A 25,776-nucleotide genomic window follows, 5' to 3' on the forward strand; every position below is an offset into this window, starting at 1 on the left:
AAGAGACTGATATAGCCAGTGGTCTGCTTCTTTTCTGATCTGCCATGTGGCCTGTGCTCCTGAAACCAGAACCTCTGCACCAAAGGAAAGTATTGGTTTCTATGTATCTTTATTTGTTCTCAGAGATTAAAAAAATGAAATAGAGAACAAGGAAATAATTAGAGGAATCTGTGCAGCATTGAGGTTCTGGGGGAGAGCTAAATTAGCAGCTCTTGGAGCTCAGTGATGGGGTATTTCTGCAGTTTCTCTACCTGCGGAGGAGACCAGGTATTGGCTCCATGGTGCTGAGTGACTGTTCCCTTGCTTGCCATTGAGATGCTGGTGGTGCCACGGGTGCTGGGAGGAGCAGTGTGCGCATGCGGCAAAAGTGCATAGCTGCACTGGTAGAACAAGCTATGCAGGTGATGGGGTCTAGTGCTGAGGCTTTCCCCGTCAGCATGGAAACGGCAGCCATTTTCAGTTCCCTGGCAGCATCAGCGGGAGAGGCAGGGGAATCCCCTCCTCAACTATTGCTGGCAGTTCCCTGTCCCTCGGAGGTGCAGAGAGGCACTTGCACTGAGGAGGAGTCTCTTGTTCTAGTAGAGGTCTTCTGCCGATTTAATTTGCTTATGCACAAAACTTGTTTAGTGGAACAGGTAGCCCTGTGGCCTCGTCACCTCCCTGTTCTGATCCGCGTGCGCAGCCTCAGCCAAACCTTGTCATGAGACATGTCCGCCCAGTAACCATAAAAGGAGCATGGGCAGGGGCAGAAGCGGAATCCCATAAACACAGTGAAACCTGGTTTAATGGAACAGTGGAAACCTGGTTTAATGGAACAGTGGAAACCTGGTTTAATGGAACAGTGGAAACCTGGTTTAATGGAACAAAGTCAGCATGGCTTTACCCAAGGCAAGTCTTGCCTCACAAATCTGCTTCACTTTTTTGAAGGAGTTAATAAACATGTGGATAAAGGTGAACCGGTAGATATAGTATACTTGGATTTTCAGAAGGCGTTTGACAAAGTTCCTCATGAGAGGCTTCTAGGAAAAGTAAAAAGTCATGGGATAGGTGGCGATGTCCTTTCGTGGATTGCAAACTGGCTAAAAGACAGGAAACAGAGAGTAGGATTAAATGGGCAATTTTCTCAGTGGAAGGGAGTGGACAGTGGAGTGCCTCAGGGATCTGTATTGGGACCCTTACTGTTCAATATATTTATAAATGATCTGGAAAGAAATACGACGAGTGAGATAATCAAATTTGCAGATGACACAAAATTGTTCAGAGTAGTTAAATCACAAGCAGATTGTGATAAATTGCAGGAAGACCTTGTGAGACTAGAAAATTGGGCATCCAAATGGCAGATGAAATTTAATGTGGATAAGTGCAAGGTGAAGCATATAGGGAAAAATAACCCATGCTATAGTTACACGATGTTGGGTTCCATATTAGGTGCTACAACCCAAGAAAGAGATCTAGGTGTCATAGTGGATAACACATTGAAATCGTCGGTTCAGTGTGCTGCGGCAGTCAAAAAAGCAAACAGAATGTTGGGAATTATTAGAAAGGGAATGGTGAATAAAACGGAAAATGTCATAATGATGAGACCGCACCTTGAATACTGTGTACAATTCTGGTCACCGCATCTCAAAAAACATATAATTGCGATGGAGAAGGTACAGAGAAGGGCAACCAAAATGATAAGGGGAATGGAACAGCTCCCCTATGAGGAAAGCTAAAGTGGTTAGGACTTTTCAGCTTGGAGAAGAAACGGCTGAGGGGGGGCTATGATAGAGATATTTAAATCATGAGGTCTAGAACTGGTAGATGTGAATCGGTTATTTACTCTTTCGGATAATAGAAAGACTAGGGGGCACTCCATGAAGTTAGCATGGGGCACATTTAAAACTAATCAGAGAAAGTTCTTTTTTACTCAACGCACAATTAAGCTCTGGAATTTGTTGCCAGAGGATGTGGTTAGTGCAATTAGTGTAGCTGGGTTTAAAAAAGGATTGAATAAGTTCTTGGAGGAAAAGTCCATTACCTGCTATTAAGTTCACTTAGAGAATAGCCACTGCCATTAGCAACAGTAACATGGGATAGACTTAGTTTTTGGGTACTTGCCAGGTTCTTATGGCCTGGATTGGCCACTGTTGGAACAGGATGCTGGGCTTGATGGACCCTTGGTCTGACCCAGTATGGCATGTTCTTATGTAACCTTTTGTGAAATGGCGCGCCCTAAATTCAAAATGCTTTTTATCCCGTACCTGAAAAAACAAACATCAAGCTTCCCAGTGATAAATGAAACTGGATAGAATACAGACCTTCTCCTCGCCTTTTCTCTTCATATCTGGCGGCTGATGGAAGGAAGCAGGGAGAATGCAAGCTGCTTCCCCTGTGCGGTGGGCCAAATGGTACAGCCCAGCTGATGCTTGGGTTGAGCAGGCGGGATCATTGGATAAAGGAGTTGTGGTGGCATGTGCATTGAATTTATTGTAATCACTGCCAGAGAATCAGAGAAAGGGGGTTGTGTTGTGTGTTTTGGGACCGAAGGGAAGGATGTAGCCGCTTCGGTAGGGTAGTGGCACCGGGGGTGTGAGTGCTAGCTCCAGGATGGGCACTGTTGTGAACCTGCCCGCGAGAAGCACAGGCAGGCCCCCCTACCTTCCGCGGCCAGCTGGGCCGTGGCAGACGCCATCCCTCGCGGCATCCGAGCCACGCCGCTCCAGGCTCCTCCGCGGTCCTGGAGCCACGGGCAGGAGTCTCTGATCGTGGCTGTGGCCGCCGCTGCTGCTCCTGCTGGTCCTCGGACGGCAGGGAGCCGTCCTCGCCGTTGCCGGGGTCCTTTCCCAGCAGGGAAGCCGTCCCTGCCGGTGCCTGCTGCTGTCTTCATTCCTCTTCGTGGCGTGGAGCCGCTTCTGCAGCCTGCCTTTCTTCCAGCTTCACGGCAGGACTACTCCCGCTGCCTGCCTCACTTGTCGGGCCTTCCACGTGGCTGGGAGGATGCCACCATCGAACCTGCTTCTCTGCTGAATCTCCTAAGGCAGAGGTGCATGCTTCTTTTCTGTATTTACAGGGCCAGCCAGGTGTGGCCCCTGCGAGCTCCTCCCCAGGCGTAGTCCTCTTCAGCCCTACAAAAGGGCCCAGTGTTCATTCAAGCTTTGCCTTCGCAAGGAGTTAGATGCTCCTGGGATCTTCCTGTCCTTCGCTCCAAGAGTCTTCACTGTTCCATCGCTTCTTCAAGGTCCTGTGTTCCTTATTCTTCGTGGGAGTTCCTAGTCTTGTCCATGTTCCAGTCCAGATGTCCGTCTTCCGTTCCTGATGCCTGTGATCCAGTTCAGATGTCCGTCTTCTGTTTCTGATGTCCATGATCCAGTCCCGATGTCCGCCTTCTGTTCCTGATGTCCATGCTCCAGTCCAGAAGTCCTGAACCCCCTGGGTTCCTTGTCACCTTTCCCGGCGTGCCATGTCATGGTCCGCGACCAGCCCCACGGGTGGGCTGTGTAGGGCGCTTCATGGTACAATGCCTTCCTCACTACCTCAGCTCAAGCCTCTGGGAGACTTTTGCTTGAATCCTTGTCCCTGGTCTACAGAGTTCCTTGTTCCTGCTCTGTCCATGTCAAAGACTCTGCCAGAACCTGTGCCGTGCTAGTGTGGTCTGCGACCAGCCACTGACGGCTGTGTAGGGCGTGCCCCGGTGCAAGCTTCTTCAGTTTCTGGGGCATGTTCCTCTCATTACGCCACTGTCTCGTCTAGAGTCTGTCGGCCCAGTGTGGTCCGCGACCAGTCCCGCAGATGGGCTGTGTAGGGCGCGCTGTGTCAGTCTCAACCCAGCCCTTGAACCTCGCTCCTGACTCCTTGTCTTCGCCTGACTCTTCGTCCAAGTGTCTTCGCCTGACTCTTCGTCCAAGTGTCTTCGCCTGACTCTTCGTCCAAGTGTCTTCGCCTGACTCTTCGTCCAAGTGTCTTCGCCTGACTCTTCGTCCAAGTGTCTTCGCCTGAGTCTTCATGTTCCAGTCTTTGTTTGCCCCTGACCTCCATCCAGCCTGCCGCTTCTTGCTGTTACCCAGCAGCAGGTCCGAAAGGGCTTGGAACAGTCGGAGGACTGTTCAAAGACCACCATTGCGTTGTTGGTCTTCCTGAAGCGTGCAGGTCCGGTGGAGGGTCAGTACCTTCAGTCATCCTAGTCTTCGCTGCAGCTCTGTCCCTGCTCCGGATTCCATCATCTGTCTTCACTCCAGCCTCGCTCCTGTCCAGCCCATACTCGGGCATGCCTCAGCACCTCTTTGGAGTTCCTCTGGGGTCGAGCCGTGGTCCATAGACACACAATCCCCTGGAAAATGGAACCGCTCTCCTAGCGCTTCTGTAACAGGCACTGCACTGGTGGTTCATAAGATATAGTTGTAGACATGCAATTTTAATCTGTATTGTCTGAATAATTTTGTCTATTTGATGGTAGTTTTGCCTTTATCTTTACATTTATATCACACCCTATTAGACCTGTAGGACTATTCAGAGCGGCTTACAACATATATAAAATAAATTTCATACTTACAAAGTAAACACAACGATTCAAGCACAGTTCAAATGTATGTTAATACAATGCATATGAACAAATCATACATTAGTACATAATTTCAAAAACAAAATAAGAAAAGGCTAAAGAAGTTAAGGCTCTTCAGTTTGGAGAAGAGACCACTGAGAAGGGGATATGATAGAAGTCTACAAAATCATGAAAGGACTTGAACAAGTTAATGAAAATCGGTCATTTACTCTCTCAGATAATAGAAGGACCAGGGGGCAATCCATGAAGTTAGTAAGTAGTTCATTTAAAACAAATTGAATGAAAATTCTTTTTCACGCAGCATATAGTTAAGCTCTGGAATTCATTGCCAGGGGATGTGGTTTCAGCAGTTAGTGTTACTGGGTTTACAAAAGGTTTGGATAAGTTCTTGGAGGATAAATCAATAAACTGCTATGATGGTAATTAATAAGCAATAGTAGCTTGTGATCTATCTAATGTTTGGGTACTTGCCAGGTACTTGTGACTTGGATTGGCCACTGTTGGAAACAGGATGCTGGGCTTGATGGTTCCTTGGTCTGACCCAGTATGGCATATCTTATGTTCTTATGCTCTCTTGGTCCCAGTCTCTATGGATTCTTGGCTGGTCAAGAGGCCTGAGTATGAGAAGCTCTTCGATGATTGTCTGTGTCAGATGTTGAACAGATCTGGGCCTAAACATGCTGAAGGTGTAGGCAGGATTTGCTTAGCCACATGGTAGGCCGCAGCAGCGATTCTTTTCCTGCGTTCGTAGGTGTGTGCGTGCAGTTGCATGTGTGGGGACCTGTGCATATAGGACCACGGCCTAGATTTGAGCGCTTATGTCTGTGACCTAGACTTGAGCGCGTATTTGCACAGGTACTTGAGCGCGTATTTGCACAGGTACTTGAGCGCGTATTTGCACAGGTACTTGCGCATGTAAGACTGCAGCAGGAATCTGTGTGGGTGCAAGCTTCCATACAGTGGTACAAGCTTCCATACTCCCCAGTGTAGACTACTGAAATTCCATTCTCTTGGGTCTGCCCACTACTACTCTAAGACCTCTTCAAGTTCTGATGAATGCTGCTGTGCATCTCATCGCCAGCACCAAGAGACACGAACATATCATTCATGTGCTTCTTGACTTACACTGGCTCCCAATTGCAGAACAAATCAAATCCAAAAGTCATCACTTTCAAACTGATTTGTCCGCTGCTTCACCATGGTGTAATGCTTTGCTTTGGATTTATTGCCTGACTTTTCAGCTCCGTTCATCACAAAGGGGCCTTTTAGATGTGCCCTTTCCTTTGCATGCCAGGCTTAGTATTACCAGCGACTGTGCTTTCTCAGTGGCTGCTCCAGTGTTCTGGAAATCCCTTCCTGAAGCACTGTGCCTTGCAGACAGCGTGAAGTCTTTTAAGGCTTTAATAAAAACCTGTCTATTCAGACAGGCATTTTACTAGGCCGTGATCGTTTTTGGTTTGGCTGGTACTTTTTCTATTGTTGCAAGTATTGTATTGTACTGTATATGCATTGATTTTATGCTCGTTTGCCTTCTGTACTTCGCCTAGGATATAAGCGTTAAACAAATGTAAATAAAAATAAGGTACTTATGCACGTACGACCATGGCCTATACAAGTGCATATACTTGTGAGCGTATGACAGTGACCTAGTCTTGAACACGTATTTGTGCACATCCTGGGGAGGTATGCGCGTACTCCCAGGTGGCATTGGTGTGCGTGCAGGAGGCCGCCTAGAGCCCAAAGTTCAGGAGAGCTAGGCACTAGGAATGAACAAGTTCAAGCACCTCGCTTTCTGTGAGGCTTTCTATTTGATAGCATTTCAGTCCTCACTCTCTCTCCGTTTGTGTCAGTGCTGTTTAGATGCTCAAAGCGATTTGACTACTACAGCTTTTACCCATGTTGGGACATCCTCTCGGCCTATGGTGTTTCTGGAGGGGAGTGGGGTGGGAGGCGGGGCAATGGTCAGTTCTCTTCCTCTCTTGTTCCCAAGGGCACAAGCTTTCCCGAGGGGAAAAAAAGGTTGGAGAGAGCAAGGAAGAGCCTATGGGCTCCAGTATAGATCCATCTTCCTTCTCTTGGGTGGAATGTTTCCAGGGCCTGCAGGCCTTTCTGCAGGAGCACCCAGAGAAGACGAAGCAACCTACTATGTAGGTGGGCATTCCATTTGTCAGTCACGGCAGGCAAATGCCACAGGATGGCTGCCCTAGTAATGTTCAAGGGGATGTGGATCATGAGACATAGGAGAAATCGCATATGATTGAGAGCCACTTCAGACTCTGCTCAGATTTTTCTTTTTTACAGAGATGTCTTGCTGAGTTTATTGGCTCAGAATCTGAACACGCTTGGTGTGGGCCGAGTCTGTTGGCTCAGACCTGAACATGCTTAGTGTGGTTGGAGGTCAATTTTACATTAAGCATCCTGTTTCTTCCCCCCCCTCCCCCCATCCAATTTAAGAAATATTGGATTTAAAGAAGGTAAATGCAGCTCTCAAGGTTCCCCATTTCTGCATGGAAACTCTGAGGTCCAACTTTGAGGTCCATCATAGTGGCTGTATGCAAAGGAGAGTTTTTGGCATCTCTCAGCTTGACAGAGGCATATCTGCACATAGTTATCGGCCGGAGCACAAGGGATTCCTGAGGTTTCTGGTCCTAAGAGAACATTTTCGGTTTTGAGCCCTTCCCTTTAGCTGGCAGTGGCTCCATATATCTTCACCCAGGTGGTGGGGGTGACTGCATTGCAAAAGGAGGGTGTGTTGGTGCATCCGTGTCTGGACGACAGGCTCATTTTTGCTAAATCAGAGGACCTCTATCAACAATCAATAAAAAGGTACCGATGCACTTGAAGTCTCTAGGATGGGTGGTGAACCTAGCAACAAGCCATTTAGTCCTCTTTCAAACTCTGGAATATCTGGGAGCTCAGTTCGACATGCTGGTTGAGAGTGTTTTTCATGGCGAGAGATTGCTGAAATTGCAGAGTTAGATTAGGCTTCTGCTATAGCTTTCGATGCCAGAGTCTGGAACTATTTACTATGGCATCGACATTGGAATGAATGCATTGGGCGTTTGCACATATGTGGCCTCTGCAGTGGGTTCTTCTCTTCCGCTGGAATCTGTTATTGGAAGAGTTTCATCTTCCTCTTCCATTAGAGTGGGAAGCCAGGGACAGACTTTCGCAGTGGCTTACTCGCACCGATCTTGAGCATGGTGCAGAATTGGACTGAATTGGATAATAGTCCACCACTGATGCAAGCATCTCCAGATGGTCAGCGGTGTGGCAAGATCAGTCTGTGCGGGCTTCATGGTCTATCAATCGATTAGAGACGAAAGCAATGCATTTCGCCTTGCTTGCCTGTCTGCCAAGGTTATGCAGCCATCTAGTACTGATCCTATCAGACAATGTATCGATGGTGGCCTACATCAACCATCAAGGTGGAACCAAGAATCAGGCAGTAGGTTGAGAGGCCTGGGAATTGATTCTCTGGGCAGAGCAGCACTTGGAGCGGCTGGCAGCATCTCACATTGCTGGAGTGAACAATTTTCAGGCAGCTTTTCTCAGTCTGAGAAAGTTAGACCCTGGGGAATGGGAGCTGGCAGAGGCAGCAGTGTGTCTCATTCATGGAAGATGGGGGTATCCCGACTAAAGACAATACCAAGGCATCGTGGCTTTACAGCTGCTGAACAGTACAGAAGGAATCTGAACTCTGATGCTGTCAGAGACTCGAGGAATTCTTCTTTGTCTTCCCTGCATGACCTCTGGTGGATAAGGGATTACCTCGGATAGAGAAATATCTGGGCAATGTGATCCTGGTAGCTCCAAAGTGGCCACATCGACCATGCTTCCCAGATCTGATCAACATGGCCATAGACTGGCCCCTAAGGTTCAGACATCAGTCGACTCTTTTCCACCAGGGCCCAATGTTTTCGGGTCAGGTGGCTCACTTCTCTCTTGTGGCTTTGTTTCTGAGAGGAGACAGCTGAAATGGAGGGGATATTTCCAATTTATTGCAGGATAGGTGACCTTGTACATCCTTGACATACGTGTGAATTTTGAGAATCTTCGAGTCCTGGTCTACTGTTGATAGAGTGCAACTTTAGCCTGTTCAGGCTATGGTGTTGCATATTTTGGCTTTTCTTCAGAAAGGTTCTGGTCAAGGGACTGGCCTTTAACTTTCTGAGAGTCCAGTTAACGATATTGGATTATCTCCATGGTAAGGTGCAAGGGTATCTTCCGTTCACATATCCGGATGTTATACGATTCCTTCGGGGAGCTAAGAACTTGCGTCCTCAGGTGCGGAACATTTGTCCGTTTTGGAATCTAATCCTTAGAGGATTATGTGAAGCTCAGTTTGAACCACTAAAGAGAGCTATGGTTAAGGATTTGACTCTAAGTGGTTTTCTTGGTGGCTATTTATTGAGCCATGAGAATTTTGGAGCTTCAGGTGCTGTAGTGTCGAGATCCCTTCCTTTAGATGACTGATTCGGGGGTATCTTTATGCATGGTACCTTCTTTTCTGCCTGAGGTAAAAAAAAACTAAAGACGTGGCTGTTCACGCAAGCATACACCTAAACCACCTTCACTAAATTCTCCGGCCTCCTGAGACCCTTCCCGGGTTCCACCCTCCCTTCCACCCATTCTCTTTTCCAGCCCCTCCCTCCCCACCCCCTTGTACTTCACCTCTTCACCTTTTCTTCCTTTGGATTACTCTCAATGCAATAATTCTGTAAGGTACCGCCATAAATTTTCTATAAAAACATCTCAACTGCTCTGTACATAATTTACCCAAAAGACAGTTTCTTCACTTGCAAAAGACATTTATCTTCTTAGCAGCCTTATTTGCACCAGTTTTATGAAGTTACCTTTCAACTGCATTCTGACCGCAGTGTTTCGTTACTCTGTTAATTGTTAATTATTTGTTAACTGTCGAGCGCACGTTTTGGCGCAGTTTTTGTTTGTTGTAAACCAATGTGCTATCCCTGATGAATGTCGGTATATAAAAATACTAAATAAATAAAAATAAATAAATCTTAGTTAGAAAGTGGCACTTGCAGCTTTTCTGGATTTGGATTCCTCTGTGCCTCAAGTGGGGGAGCTTAGACACTTAGATGGAGGCCTGCATTATTGAGGTATCTAAAGTCACTTATGATTTCCGTGGATCGGATCACCTTTTTGTACTGTGGAATGGTCCAAAGAAGGGAAGTAAGGTGGCTAAGGCTACAGTTCTGCAGTGGCTGAAGGAAGCAATCGAGTCTACTTACATTTCTAAAGGGCACCTGTTGCCGAGAGGGGTGGGAGGGTTAGGGGTGCACTCGACGTGTTCTCAGGTGACTTCCTGGGCTGAGTCACAACAGGTGTCTCAGTGTGAAATTTGCTGGGTGACTACTGGGAAGTCGTTGCCCACTTTTGCTAGGCCTTATCGCTTGGATGTCAGGGCTCCAGCTTCAATGTTCTACAAGCAGAGGTCTCCAGGTCCCACCCCAGTTAAGGGGAGTTCAGGTACATCCCAAGAGTCTGGACTGATCCGGCTATGTACAGGGAAAGGAAAATTGTTTGTTTTTTTTTTTTTTTTAAAGTTTTTATATACCGCACTAGGGGTAGTTAGCAGGTAAGGACCAAAATTGGTCCTTACCTGCTAACTTTCCTTCCTGTAGTACCACAGATCAGTCCAGAGACCTGCCCACTTACCGGGGGAGGGAGACAGTCCACTGCTTGCACTGTTGCTTTGTATACAGTGTGGATTTGTTGGAGGTTTTCAATGCTTATTGCTTATGTTAAATTTGGGAAACAAGTTTTCCACTGTCTTTTTGGGCAACTTCACCTTCTGGCTCGTTGGAGGGAGGGGAGTTTGCTTAGAAATTTATGGTTATTGCTGTCATTTTGGCTTGGGTACAGGTCAATACTGAGGAGCTACAGGCGGCACACACACTGGGTTATGTACAGTATCAATGAAACGTTCTATATTTTCATCTGCTGGCAGGGAGGCAAAACCCAGGAGTCTGGGCTGATCTGTGGTATTACAGGAATGAAAATTAGCAGGTAAGAACCAATTTTCCTATATGTGCCTTTAATCTCTGTTTTATGGGCTTTGTTGACAGGATCCAAGTCATGTCTAATAGCTCTTTGGTGATCTATGATGTCACCAGCGAGGATTCTGGAAAGTACACGTGCATTGCCGGAAACATCTGTAACATCAAACACAAAGACGTCTTCCTCTATGTTGTAGGTAGGTGAGAGAAGTCTTTGGGATATAGTGGACAGGTGAGAAGGAAGGTTGTTTTCTCTAGGGGCTTGAGACAGAGTAAGTACAAATAGTGACATTGTAAAGAAAGGTAAACGTTGTTCCATATAAGGTTCCAGGGAGTTTTGTCCTTCTCATGCACGGCACTGAGAGATGATTACAGCTGTGACTAAGGAATTTGTTTTCCTGTCCCACTGCTGTATGAATGATCAGGACACTAAAAGGGAAATTCAGACCAACCCAGGCATGTAAGACATTATTTTTATCTATCTATCTATCAATGTATGTATTTAGAAGCTGTTATATACCGATGAACGTTGGGAACATCTCATCGGTTCACATAAAACAAAACAGTAGCTAACATTAGAAGTTAAAATGATGAAACACAAAAAGTCCCAGGTTTCTGGTAAGTCCTTTTGACTCGGTGATTCTCACCATTTTCATGCCATGGCATGCCCAGCATTGGTTTTCACCATCACCTTCCCTCTGCCAACCCGCCCCCTAATATCATCACCTCCCTTCCACTGTGCGCCTCACTCCCTTCTCCACCACACACACTTCCTTCCTCACTCAGGATCATCTCCATCCAGCAAGAGGGACTGGACAAGCAGTGCTCCTTACCTGCTGCTGCCGCCACCATAGCCTCGCAAGACCCACTGGCTCCAGACAGTTCTGAATTCAGCAGAAAGCCAGCAGAGGAGGAAGAGGCGCGACGGCAGCAGGTAAGGCGTGCTGCTCGCTAACGGTACCTGCCAGTGGGAGGCCTCCATGCAGGGCACGTGAGGGGAAAGAAAGAGAAGACGACTTTGCTACCCCAGCTTCTACTTGAAGTTCCCCATGGCACATTAGTATGCAATAAACACCGGTTACAAATCTTTGTTTTATTTCACTACCAGCACATCAACCCCCTCCACTGTCCCATCTATGATTCACGGGTATATTCAGGCAATTTCATGTTTTGCTCTGACCTGCTTATTCTGTTTTGACTGGAGGAAGGAAGGGTTAGCTTGTGAAAGCTAGTTACAAAAAATGGATTGTTAGTCCAATAACAAGGTTTTTTTGTTTCTTGGTTTTTATTCCTGTCCCACAGATAAACCCATCACAGACACCATGGAGCCGGGCAGCCACACGCCATATAAAATGATCCAGACCATTGGGCTGTCCGTGGGAGCTGCCGTGGCTTATATCATCATTGTCCTGGGCCTCATGTTCTACTGCAAGAAGCGCAGGAAGGCCCGGAGACTGCAGAAGCGCCCTGATGCCGAGGAGCCTGAGATGGAGTGTCTTAATGGTGAGCTCCCTCACTGTAGGTCAGCTGAAGGCAAGGTACAGACTGGACTTGTCAGCAGGCTGTGGCAGGAGTGAGTGGTGGTGGTGGTGGCATTGCAGGTTCACAAATAGCATTTTAGTAGGGATTAGTATTGGCAGCATTACAGGAGGAGCAGGGCTTCTGAAGTATCATGGCGAGAAATTATCTGCAAGAATTGCTGCAGGGAATGTCTGCAGCAGTGGCACAGCAGTCAGTGTGAGCCAAGAATGAGAGAGAGCACAAATTTACATTAAAATGCATTCTCACAGTCGCCGTGATCCAAGATGGCCGCTCGCGCCTAACGCTCCCGGACAACCCCCACCCCGATGGCGAAAAATAAATAGAAAAAACGCTAGTTTCACCCCCTAATCACACATACGGGAATTGGATCGTGGCCCCGATGACCACCAAAGAAAAAACTGGCAAATTGCAGCGATTCTCCTTTGTCAAAGCCGCACAGGAGCTGGGGCCTAATCGGGCAGACAACATGCAGGGAGAGGCAGATGGCTCAGAGCTGGAGGCTCCAATACTATCACCACCGCACATTACAGAGAAGTCACTAAAAGATTCTGATCTCCCCATAAAAACTGTGCTAAGAGAGTGGTTTATGGAGATCAGAACCGAAATGAGACAACACAAGGAAGAATTACTGAATTCCTTTGCTGAAAACAGGGAAGAAATGAGAGCGCTGGGGCAGAGAGCTGATGAAATTGAAACCAGAGTGGAGGGCCACGAGGTAGCTATACATGATCTCTCTCAGACCAGCTTAGAGGTGCAGTGAGAGCGTGACAATTTGAATGACAAAATAGAGGGCTTGGAGAACCGAAATTGGAGACCAAATATAAGAATAAAAGGGGGTCCCGGAGGCGGCTGACTACATAGATTGCATGGCTACTGCCAGAGAAATCTGTGCTTTCATAATAGCACAGGATGCAACAGCTGCAACATCTGATCAGGGGCATGAGAATATTAATATTCTAATAGAGCGAGCTCACAGACCCAACAGCTCACGGGACATTATTGTTAATATCCACAACTTCGCACAAAAAGAAAAAATCATGGGGATAGCCAGAAACAAAAGGACCTGGGCGTGGAGCGGCCTGGAGATTGCTGTCTTCCAAGATCTAGCCCCTTGCACCCTGAAAAAAAGGTATGAGCTCAAACAGGTCACACAAGCTCTCCGCAATGCTGATGTGCGCTTCTGGTGGCAGTTCCCATTCGCTCTCTCCTTCCAATACCAAGGAGTTACGTATCGACTGAAGACAGCAGCGGAAGCAGTGAAGATATTTGCCCAAGCTGGATTGGAACTCCGTTTCCCCACCTTGCCGCAACCAGCGAAGCCCTTTCAAATGGACACTAGAACAAAATGGCAGCGGGCTGGGAAGACGAGACGCAGGATTCAGAACCCATCCAGAGTTTATTACATCATTTTCTGATGCAATGCAGTTCTACTGCCATGCTGCTGCTGAGTAAGCTGACGTCAGCAGTGTACTATATGAAGCCCAGTCAGAAAGGGTGAGCATTTGAAATATTCATGCTGGCTGACTACTGCTGGACACGCCGCAGAGATGCTCCCGAACAGGTGTACAAGAGACAAGCAAAGACATCTAAGACGTAGTCTATGACTTCATTTTTCAAACGGTATTAACCGTAGGTCTCCTACTATTGGCAAACAATTCAAGATGTAATTATATTATTGCATATTACAAAAAAACTAGAGCCAATTTTGCATTTTCACAGTCACATTCATGTTTAGCACATGGAAATGTATAAGAATTGACTAATTTCATTTCCGTAACATGACTTTTGTGAAAATGTGTTGCCCAGTGATATGATAGAGGTCTTTAAGATCATGAGAGGTCTTGAACGAGTAGATGTGACTCGGTTATTTACTCTTTCAGATAATAGAAAGACTAGGGGGCAGTCCATGAAGTTAGCATGGGGCACATTTAAAACTAATTGGAGAAAGTTCTTTTTCACTCAACGCACAATTAAACTCTGGAATTTGTTGCCAGAGGATGTGGTTAGTGCAGTTAGTATAGCTGGGTTTAAAAAAGGATTGGATAAGTTCTTGGAGGAGAAGTCCATTAATGGCTATTAATCAAGTTTATTTATTTATTTAATAAAGGCTTTTATATAGCGATGTTCATGTACTAGTACATACTGCATCGGTTTACATAAAACCGAAGTTGGAAATTACATCAAACAAGTGGGTACAGATAACAGGGCTAACTTCGTAAGAACTTAGAACTTATAGATAAAGCAGAGAACAAGAATTAAATTATTATAAATCATTATAAATAAACCCATAAATGCAAATAATTACAAATTACAGTCAACAAAAAGTTAGGTTTACTTAGGGAATAGCCACTGCTATTAATTGCATCAGTAGCATGGGATGATCTTGGTGTTTGGGTACTTGCCAGGTTCTTGTGGCCTGGTTTTGGCCACTGTTGGAAACAGGATGCTGGGCTTGATGGACCCTTGGTCTGACCCAGCATGGTATATCTTATGTTCTTATGTCTGTTGCATGCACCTGGTGTGGTACTTGAAAATTACTAAATCTTTCAGTAAATCTGATTGTCTGTCTTTGCTCCATGGTGGAGGTAAACAGGGTGAACCGGCAACGTGGGCAAGTATTGCCAATTGGAAGAAGTCATCACAGTTGCCTGTGTGGATGCAGATCTCCCATTACCAAGACAGGTTAGGAGGTGTTGCACTAGGGCTTAGGTGGCATCATGGGCAGAGCTTCTGTTGTTGTCTCCTGTCGAGATTTGCCAAGCAGTGATGTAGTCCTCCATACACACCTTCTCCAAACATTACCACCTGGAGGTTTTAGATTCCAGGAAGATGCAGTCTTCACACGTGTGATGCTGACAGGACCAAGGGCAGTCTCCCACCCTTTTTGGGAGTAGCTTTGGTTCATCCCACTTGTGGGGATTGGCCTGCCTGACTGCAGAGGAAGGAGAAATTACTACTTACCTGATAATTTCCTTTCTTCTAAGGAAGGCAGGCCAATCTGCAACCTGCTCTGGGCTGCCTACTTGCTTTTAGTTCACCCCTTAGGTTGGCGATGAAGAGTGTTATTTCTGTTAATTCGTTTGATGTCTGGTAAATGCCATAACCAGCTCCTGTGATTAGTGCATATTAATTCTTTTAATTGAGCTCTATGTTCCCAATGGGTTGACTGTTAATAGTCAAGTTCAAGTATAATCAGTTTATCCACAGTTTGGCTTTTTCAGAGAATACTGACAGGCTATATGTCTGTGACGTCAGCGAACCGCTTTACTCCGTCTCCATTTGCTGGGAGTGGTGAATAACCCCCTTGTGTGGCTTGGCCTGCCTTCCTTAGAGGAAAGAAAATTATCAGGTAAATAGTAATTTCTCCTTTTTCTCTCCTAGGTGGTGCTCTCCTGCAGAATGGGCAAACCACAGCTGAGATACGGGAGGAAGTGGCCCTCACCAATCTGGGCAGCGGCTCATCAACCAACAAGAGGCACAGTGCTGCTGATAAGATGCACTTCCCCCGTGCCAGCCTGCAGACAATCACCATGCTGGGTACGTCTGAGCTGGGGAAGGACTGCAGCAGCTCAGCTGACAGCGGCAGGAGTTAGGATCCAAATAGGCTCCTAAGGTGTTGAAGCCACGTGTGGATTCATAGGAAGGAGTATAGTGATAGCCATCCAGTCCAGCTCCTGGGAATACCGTACTCCCAGTCCCACTCAAGCGCCGTAGAAGAGGAGCCCCCTGGAGAAATCCACGGCTGCCTCAGGTCCCCCCATCCTTTGCTTGCTGCTGGAATCAGGATAAAAGCCTGGTGGTTGCTTTCATGGAGTGTCCCCTCGTCTTAGTGAGGGCAGTATTCAGACTGGTGAACCTGATGCTGCTGCTGCTGCTGGGCAAATTGGTATTTATTTATTTAAAATATTTATTTATCGGCTGCCTTTATTGAACAAACCATGCTAGGCGAATTAGAATTCTTTAAAACATGCAATCATTCAATTGTAAATCAATAATAAATTAACATAATCCTTACAATAAACAATTTCTGTAGAAGCTATTCTTAGAGACAGAATTACTGAGCACATAAACAGACGTGGTTTAATGGGGAAGGTCAGCAAGGGAAGGCTTGCTTTTCCAATCTACTAGATTTTCTTGAAGGTGTAAATAAACATGCAAAGGTCAGCCGGTTGATATCGTCCATCATAGGATCAGAGACAGTGCTCTATTGTAGAGTTGACCAGGATTAAATGATCAGATTTCCAAATGGAGAAAGGGCTCCAGGGTCTGTAATTGAACCTGTGCTATTTAGCATATTCATAACTGATTTGGAGAAGGGAATGAGTGAGGTGACCAAGTTTGCAGATGGCAGAGGATTGTGAAGAACTGCAGAAGAGACTAGGAGACTGAACATCTAAATGGCAGATGCAATTTAATGTGGAGAATCCCAACTACAGCTGCACAATGCTGGGTTCCACATTAGGAGTCACCACTCAGGAAAAGGATCTTGGAGGCCTTGTGGACAATACCTTCAAATCTTTGGCTTAAAAAGGCAAATAAAATGTTAGCAACTCCTTGGAAAGGAACTGAGAATATCATAATGCCCTTTTATAGATCCATGGGGCGACCAGAACTGCACACAACACCTTGAGTATTGTGTGCAGTTCTGGTCGCCCCATCTAAAAAAAAAATCATTTACAGAGAAGGGGATGGAACAGCTTTCTTATAGAGAGAGGATTAGGGCTCTTTAGCTTGGAAAAGAGATGGCTGAGAGGGGATATGATTCAGATTTATAAAAGCATGAGTGAGATGGAACATTGTTTACTCTTTCAGATAACATTAGGACTAGGGGGCACTGCATGAAACTAGCAGTCGGCACATTTAAAACAAATCCTAAGGAAGACTCTCTTCACTCTGTGCACAATCAAGCTATGGAATCTGTTGCTGGAGGATGTGCTCAAGGCAACTAAAGTGAGGTTTAAAAGAGGACTGGACAAGTTCCTCAAGGAAAAGTCTATAAATACTTATTAGGCAGGCAGACTTGGGAAGGCCAGCGCTTATCCTGGGAGTGAGATACAAGAAATAGATCAACCATTGGGGATCTGCCGGGTATTTGCGACCCAGTCTGGCCACTGCCAGAGACAGGATTCTGGGCTCAGTGGATCTTGGTTTGACCCAGCATGGTGGTACTTAAAGCTTTTTAATACCGGCATTCATGATACAATCACATCATGCTGGTTTACAGAAAACTGGGGGAGTCATAACTTTGAACGAAAAACAGGTGTTGAAGGAAAAGAAGTAAGTTACAATAAAACAGGGGAAGCTGGAACTAGGAGGGTCCATCATGTTATCATGATGGACCCTTGGTCTCGGGGTTGGATTTTGGGGTGGGTGAGTTGGGGGTATGCCTGGGACACCCTGGGCACTGGCAGTGTCACTCATTCCGTGGCAGTGTGGCCACAGAGAGGTCAGGGGGCCAGTGAGGTCAGAAGGTCATGGCACCTAGAGCACCGAGTGTTTGGGGATGAATGCAGCTGGGAGCAGATTGTATGATGTACACTGCCGTATAAGAACAGAGGGCCAGTACTGGTTAGAGATTAAATATGACTAGGAAAGTAGTCGGTCAGAGATAAGGTATTTTTTAAAACGAGTCTTGTCTAGGTTTTATTATTTGTTTTTATGAATGTTTCTTGTAAACCGCTTAGTAACTTTGAATTGCTTTATCTAAATGTTTAAATATATAAATGGGAGGAGGGAACCCAAGAGGAAGCAGCCTTTGTGGTGCATGTACGAGGGGGAGCCCAGAAGACAGGGTGTGGGAAGTGTTCTTGGATGGGGAGGGAGAAGGAGCAGCCTGAAAAGAAAATTACTGGGCAGAGAGGGTCAGGCATTTTGAGGAAGGGTAAGATAAATGCCCGTTCCCATCCCCTTCACCTCAAGGGAACAGGGAATGAGGCCGGAGGAGGGAGGCTTAGGATTGTTTCTCACACAGGAGGATGGAAGGGGTGGGCGGGAGGTACCCCTGAGGAGCTGGGAGCTCCTGAAGGAAGATGAGGATTGTAAACTTTAGGGAGGCAGCTGGAAAAGGGATTCAGAGTGATATTATTGTGTCCCACTTGCAGGGAAAAGCGAGTTTGGAGATGTGTTCCTTGCAAAAGCAAAAGGCATTCAGGATGGCGAGACAGAGACTGTGGTGCTGGTGAAAAGCCTCCAGACGAGAGATGAGCAGTTCCAGCTAAATTTTCGCAGAGAGTTTGAAATGTTTGCCAAACTAAATCATGTCAACGTAGTCCGACTCCTGGGGCTGTGCCGTGAGCTGGAACCACACTACATGATCCTGGAATATGTGGATCTGGTATAGTATCATTTCATTTTTCATTTCATTTATAAAATTTATTAATCGCCTAACACTGTTAGGCCTAGGCAATATACACAATACGCAAACGAATACATATACAAACAAAATAGTTTCATAGTTTCAATTTACACATCTGAAACAACATATTTTCCAGTGCTAATACCTCTTATCACACTACAATTCTGGAAAAGTGGAAGCAACCAGGAACCAAACCACAACACTGTATAGCACTATCACACTACAGCTCTCCCAGAAACCAAACCCTAGCACCGTATGCCATTATCACATTACAGGTTTGCAAAACTGTATAATGCTAGGGATCAAATCTTGAGACCATCACTCTCACACTGCAACTCTGGCAAACTGCTAGCTAAGAGCCAAACCCCGGTACTATATACTATATCATACTGCAGCTGTAGAGTACTGTATGAATGCTTCTGCCTAGTCCTGCTGGCTTTTAAAAAGAGAAGAATTTGCTAAAAGAATTTCTCCATCAGCAAGCAGGCAAGAACCAGCCATAACACATGGGCGACATCATCCAACAGCACCAACATGGACTCTGCTCTCGGAGCTCAATAAAAGTCTAAGGGGTGAATTTTAAGAGTTGCTCGTGTTAAAGTATATGGGCCGAGCACGAGCAACTCGCATTTTAAAACCAGCAAATTGTGGGCGTATATGCATGTGTGCACAACAGCACGTGCCAAAAAAAGGGGTGGATTTGGAGTGGGGGAGGGGTGTTCCAGGGCAGGGCCAACATTTATGCACATAAATCCCCATTTTAAATCCGGCGAATGCAACGTGTGGTGGGCTGTTACCTGCGCACATTTACTTCTGCTCTATCAGGCCGATACAGTACAGAGCGCACTGTTAACCGGCATTTGGACACGTGTTTTCGACGCGCTAGCTTTAGCCCTTATTCAGTAAGGGGTAATAGTGCGCCGAAAACGCGCGTCCAACCCCCCCCGAGACTAATAGCGCCTGCAACATGCAAATGCATGTTGATGGCCCTATTAGTCCTTCCCGCGCGATACAGTAAGTAAAATGTGCAGCCAAGCCGCACATTTTACTTTCAGAAATTAGCACCTACCCAAAGATAGGCACTAATTTCTTCTGACGCCGGGGAAGTGCAGAGAAAAGCAGTAAAAACTGCTTTTCTGTCCACCCTCCAACTTAATATCATGGTGATATTAAGTCGGAGGCCCCAAAAGTTCACGAGTTGAAAACTGGACGCTCAATTTTGCCAGCGTCCGGTTTCCAAACCTGTGGCTGTCAGCGAGTTTGAGAACAGACGCCTCAAAGCCCCTTCTTCAGCCTCTTCTCTACGGCTGAAGACGAGAAGGCATATCGCGTATACCAGCTGGGGAACTTGGGGGGGGTCCAATACAAGATCTTCAAGGCTTGGAAGGAGCTGAAGCGATGAGGCGAAGCAACATACTGAAGACATGGCAAACATACGATGAAATTCAAAAGAAGGCATGACCCAGGTTGAATTGGAGGCACAGAGGTAGTAATACCATCTTAAGGGATGGTCCAGTTCAGGTTTTTATTAAAACAAGACGTGAGTGAGGAACACCTCCACAGCATCTTCTTGAGAACAATAGCCAGATACTAGGTTTAAGGCATCACTGTTGGGATCTTGGATGCAAGATGATACCAGGAGAATGCAAACTTGCAGATACCGTTTGTTTCGATGAACATTGGTACGAGGAGCGCCAGGTGGAGCTAGACAGCCCAACAAACATTGCTCAAAAGATGGAAAGCTGGTTTTGGGGCAATTTTATACTCCTTGAAAACAGATGGTACATGGAGTTAGGATTGACAAGTGGAGAGATGCGCAGGGTTACTAAGCGCAGACTCTTGTAAGGCCAGATAGGTGAGAGAAATCCCTTAAGGTCGAGAAGGAAGTTGCATCTCAGGAATAATCTGCATGTCAATGCAGGCTCCCATGTGATAGACGTAGATGCTCAACTTTTCATAGGAAGCTGTTTCCTAGAAAGGGATCTCCAGAATGGCTTGATAGGTGGTAAGCTCCAGAAGGCAAGGCTTGGAGACAGTAAAGGGTTCCGGGTTCCCGCAGAGTCTGTTGGACGCTCATTCCTTCATAGGCGGATAGTGAGAACAGGTGGTAGTAGAGGTCTTTGCGACGACAGTCTATAAGGGTGGAAACAGCTGAAAGCTGGCAAGATTTGGTCATCCTTGAAGAGCCATCCTTAGATGGAACAAGGGGTCCTTCCTGATGAAAACAAAGCAGAAGAACAGTATGGGCTTTCCAGACAAGCCAGAAGGATTTGTAGGTTGAGCGGTGAATATTGATGGATGGCTTTGTAGATAGTTGTAATGGATTTATATATAATTCTATAGTGAATTGGTAACCAGTGTAGGTCTTTGAGGATTGGAGATATGTGATCTCTTCTCCTTGTGTTTGTCAATATTCTGGCTGCCGTGTTTTGAACCATCTGAAGAGGTTTAGTGTGAGATGAGGGGAGACCTAATAATAAAGAGTTGCAATAATCTAACTTAGAGAAGATTATTGCTTGCAGGACAGTTCTGTAGTCGTGCAGGTGGAAAAGTGGTTTTATTCTTTTTAAAACATGAAGTTTATGAAAGCAGTCCTTGGTAGTTTGGTTAATAAATGATTTCAGGTTTAGCCGATTATCAATGATAGCTCCCAGGTCTCTTACTTGTGCTAATTGTAAGTTGACTGGTGGATTTGAAGTGATGTTGCTGTTTTCCGGGGATATGAGAAGGAGTTCGCTTTTTGAAGAATTTAGGATTAAGTTTAGGCTGGAGCTCAGACTAGAACAATGCCCAAACACCTTCAAGAAAAAATTAAAGACTTGGTTGCTTAGCGAAGCCTTAGCCCAACCCGGATGACCTTTCGGGCTCATGTCAGGCAGCGTGGTTAGCTGATCCACATCACTAACAAGTCGCTGCTAAGGACAGACATGCCATCAAATGTCTTTCAGCTTTAAGACTCTAACCTAATTATCTACCTCTTATCCCCATTTGTTGGTTCCAAGTTTTTGATATCCCTGTTCAATGTAATGCACCCTTGTGCAAATGGTTATTGTTAGAATGTAAACCGAGGTGATTTGTAACTTGTTTACAAGAATATCGGTATATAAAAGTGCCAAATAAATAAATAAATGTATGAGACGGAGGATGGAAGAACCCATCTGAACAGACTTATCACTAGGTTCAAAAAATATATACGAGACATCTCTATATTTGATGCAATGTTTACAAGGGAACTTAAGAAAAAATAAAACTCCTAGTTCAAAACTCTGGTATGCATAAGCAGAACTGCTTCGGCTTCTTCACATCAGGAAATACCTTAACCTTAAGCTGAGGGAACATTTCAGTACGGTGTCTAAAGTTGAGTCTTATAACCAACCTCTGACTATTAAAGTAGATGCCTTGGTAATAGCACTGTCAGAAGTTCCAAGGGTATTTGATATTGCCAAATTAGTCTCATCAGTAGATACAACTGGTAACAGTGTCTCAATGCTCCTTCTACTTTCCTTTTAAATGGAGGAAAATAGTAAATCTTAGCAACTGGTGGAACAGACTGTTCAGGAATCTTTAAAACTTCTAACGGATACCTTTATTTATTATTTTTTATACCGACATTCGATCAGAGATATCACATCAGTTTGCATTCAGGTACTGTAAATATTTCCCTATCCCAGAGGGCTTACAATCTAAGTTTGTACCTGAGGCAATGGAGGGTAAAGTGACTTGCCCAAGGTCACAAGGAGCGACAACAGGACTCGAACCCTGCTCTCCTGGTTCATAACCCACTGCTCTAACCACTAGGCTACTCCTCCTACCTCTTAAACATCTCTCTAGGAGACACCAGTAGAAGCTTGGAAAATGTATAAAGCACAGATTCTTGTTCTGTATGGTATTTTCAAGATTTTCCGTTTTAATAAACACTGAGTTATCTCTCATAATAGTCCCATGCACCTATTGAAAACGGTCAGTTATACTATTCCATTCAGAAACTTGATGATATAAATTAGGAATGGAACTTTCCAAGGTTTGTACCTGATTATTCAAATCCATAGAGTTTTCAATCAGAGTAAACAGCTGAAACATAGCAATGCTCCCCAGGGGCGGATTGGCCTGTCGGGGCTTCGGGCATGCCCCGGTGGGCCAGTCCAGTGAATCACGTGCTTAGTGTTGGTCGCAGCAGCCCCCATGCCTGCAAGCCTGCTGTGACTAACACTGGGTCCCCAGTCGCGTTTCTTTTACAAGAGTTTCCCTCAGGGGCATCGTTAGCCCCATCGGTGCCCCGAGTCCAGGGCCGGTGGAAGCACTAGGCCTGGGCCTAGGGTGCCAAGTATTAGGGGGCGCCGCAAGCAGTGGTGTCCCGAAGGGAGCCAATGCCCCCGGGCGCAGGGAGGCTCATGCAGCCGCCAGTGGACCTCATCCCACTGGCGGCTGAGCAGCGATACGCATATAGCCGGCAGATCGGCAGGGCCGTGGTGGAGCTCACGTCACCACAGCCTGAAGAAAAAGATCGCATTTAAACGCGTTGATGCTCCTCCTCCTTCCTGCCTGCGCGGCCCCGGAAGTAAACGTTGCCAGAGCCACGTGGGCAGGAAGGAGGAGGCACATCAGCGCGTGCAGAAGAGGAGAAGCACTTAACGAGTCGCAGCGACCCAAGAAGAGGAAGAGGCCCGGTAGCAGAATGGGCTTCAGTGTCAGTAGCAGCAATCGGCGCCTCCCCAATAGCCACGCGGCATCAGTGACAGTGACAGCAGAGGAATGAGAGAGGCTCCGAGGTTGCTGGCAAAAGAAAGAGAGGGAGTCTGCCTTTAGTGTGCATGTGTATGAATGGGAGTCTGCCTGGGGGTGTATGTGTGTGAATGCATGGGTGCCTGCCTGAGGGTCTGTGCTTGTGTATGAGAATGTATGGGTGTCTTCCTGGGGTTTGTATGTGTGAGAAGAGGTGTCTGCCTGTGTGTGTGTTTGTGTGAGAATGAATGGGAGCTTGCCTGGGTGTGTGTGTTTGTGTGTATGTGAGGGAGCCAGAGAGAGTGAGAGCATGAGTGTGTATGAGAAAATCCAGGGGTGTAAAAGTGTGTGTGGGGTGTATGTGGAGGGGGAGAGAGTGTCTTAGAGCCTGAGAGTGTGTCAGTGTCTGTGAGAGCGAGAGGTTATGGTGGGTATAAGAGCATGAATGTGTATGTATGTGACAGTGTATGTGTGAGAGAGAATGGACATGTGAGTATGTGTGAGAGAGAGAGGATAACCTCCTAATCCTGGACAATATCAGGGTGACTGGAAATCAAGAGTTCCCATGTATGGACAGCAGGGGCTTTTTAAAATCCTTATTAGTTTTAATTATTGGGTGTTATTTGATATATGTGCTGTTTTTAAATATTTTATTGGTATTTGGGAAATTGTAAAAAATGTATATGATTTTAATTAATAGAAATTCTTTTTATCAGTAGTTTTAAAATATTCTTTTATTAGTATGGTTTTACTATTATAACTGATGCTTTATGTTTCTTGATTTTATTTGTTTTATGAGGAATGGTGGTTCTGTTTTTCCATTGTTAATACACAGAGTCTGGCTTCTTGGGGTTTCCATTTCCGTTTTTGTCTAATTTGTGCCCCTTTATTTTGTATTCTGTATTTGGTGAGGGTCTGTCTCTGCTCTGTGTGTGTGATCATGATGAGAGATTCTGCTAGCATAGGGATCTATAGCAATCGGGTTTGTTTTGTTTCCTCAATAGGTGGTGTATTGGTATTCTAGGACCCAGTGTAATATTTACCCTTGCTTTTTCACAGGTAGGGTTATTGTTGTTTGAGTCCATGGTGTTATTACTGTTATGTTATGATGGGATTGCAGTATAGATTCTGAGTGTCTTTTTTGCAAGGTTTTGTGTTAGTTCACAATGTGCCTGGCAGTGGAAGGTGTTTGTGCTGCTGTTACTGTGAGGTGACACCAGAATTTGAAAATATCTTTTACTCTGATGAGCTGTAAGGGAAACATTCAAGCTCCATTGTTTGGGGGAATTTCAGTGGATGCACAGAGTTACAGAACTGGAGGTGCAGGATTTATATTGACATTCTGTCCCTTCCTATAAATTCCAGTCTTCACTCTCATAGCCAAATAGAATTAGTTGAATGAGGCTATCAAATAATTATATAGTGTGAAACTGGCCAGCTTTTTAAAATTACGCAGAAGACCCTTTGGACTTTTTTTAACCAATTGTAAAGCAGGATCCATGCTATAGAGGTGGGTGTGATGAGGAAATGTCATTTTGGCTCCCCCCCCCCCCCCCCCCCCCACCAATTCTTCTGTCTAGAGACGCCACTGATCTTCTGTGTCCTTAAGCATTAGCACAAGAAGGATTAAGGGGGGGCACACACATGCATTGGCCCCCGGGCGCCGGAGACCCTTGGTGCGCCACTGGGTGCGAGTCATATGGGGGCTGCAACTGGCAGCAAAGAGGAGTGGAGCAGTGCCCAACCTGCTCGTGGCCCAGAAAACCACACAGCGGGCGCGATCGAGAATGAGGTAGGAGTCGGGGCCGAGACCAGGGGGGGGAGGGCGCAAGGGAGAAGGCTCTCCTAGGGCGCCAAATCCCCTTGCACCGGCCCTGCCAGAGTCTCAGCATTAGCTCTCACTAAGGAGGCGGCGCAATGCTGCTGTGTCGGCGGGGGCTTTCACGGCACAAGGAGAAGAGGCCGTAGCTGTGTCAGCGGGGTTGTTGGACCGGTGCGTTTCAATATATTTATAAACGATCTGAAAGGAATACGACGAGTGAGGTTATCAAATTTGCGGATGATACAAAATTATTCAGAGTAGTTAAATCACAAGCAGACTGTGATACATTACAGGAGGACCTTGCAAGACTGGAAGATTGGGCAACCAAATGGCAGATGAAATTTAATGTGGACAAGTGCAAGGTGTTGCATATAGGGAAAAATAACCCTTCCTATAGTTACACGATGTTAGGTTCCATATTAGGAGATACCACCCAGGAAAAAGATCTAGGTGTCATAGTGGATAATACTTTAAAATTGTTGGCTCAGTGTGCTGCAGCAGTCAAAAAAGCAATGTTAGGTATTATTAGGGAGGGAATGGTGAATAAAACAGAAAATGTCATAATGCCTCTGTATCGCTCCATGGTGAGACCGCACCTTGAATACTGTGTACAATTCTGGTCGCCGCATCTCAAAAAAGATATAATTGCGATGGAGAAGGTACAGAGAAGGGCAACCAAAATGATAAGGGGAATGGAACAGCTCCCCTATGAGGAAAGACTAAAGAGGTTAGGACTTTTCAGCTTGGAGAAGAGACGACTGAGGGGGGATAT

At 45.9% G+C, this 25,776-nt stretch overlaps 1 protein-coding gene across 4 annotated transcripts in view; it reads left to right on the plus strand.

Annotated features, from left to right (window-relative positions):
• PTK7 (protein tyrosine kinase 7 (inactive)) overlaps positions 1-25,776 on the plus strand; it is a 303,844-nt gene that overhangs the window by 197,665 nt on the left and 80,403 nt on the right. For all 4 annotated transcript variants that reach the window (XM_029592810.1, XM_029592811.1, XM_029592812.1 and 1 more), the window contains exons 13-16: positions 10,633-10,760; positions 11,866-12,066; positions 15,487-15,642; positions 18,207-18,439. In XM_029592810.1, coding sequence (XP_029448670.1) covers positions 10,633-10,760; positions 11,866-12,066; positions 15,487-15,642; positions 18,207-18,439 — 718 coding nt within the window. The remainder of the gene's footprint in view (positions 1-10,632; positions 10,761-11,865; positions 12,067-15,486; positions 15,643-18,206; positions 18,440-25,776) is intronic.

The sequence above is a fragment of the Rhinatrema bivittatum genome, chromosome 3 (genome assembly GCF_901001135.1).
Source record: "Rhinatrema bivittatum chromosome 3, aRhiBiv1.1, whole genome shotgun sequence".
Lineage (NCBI taxonomy): Eukaryota > Metazoa > Chordata > Amphibia > Gymnophiona > Rhinatrematidae > Rhinatrema > Rhinatrema bivittatum.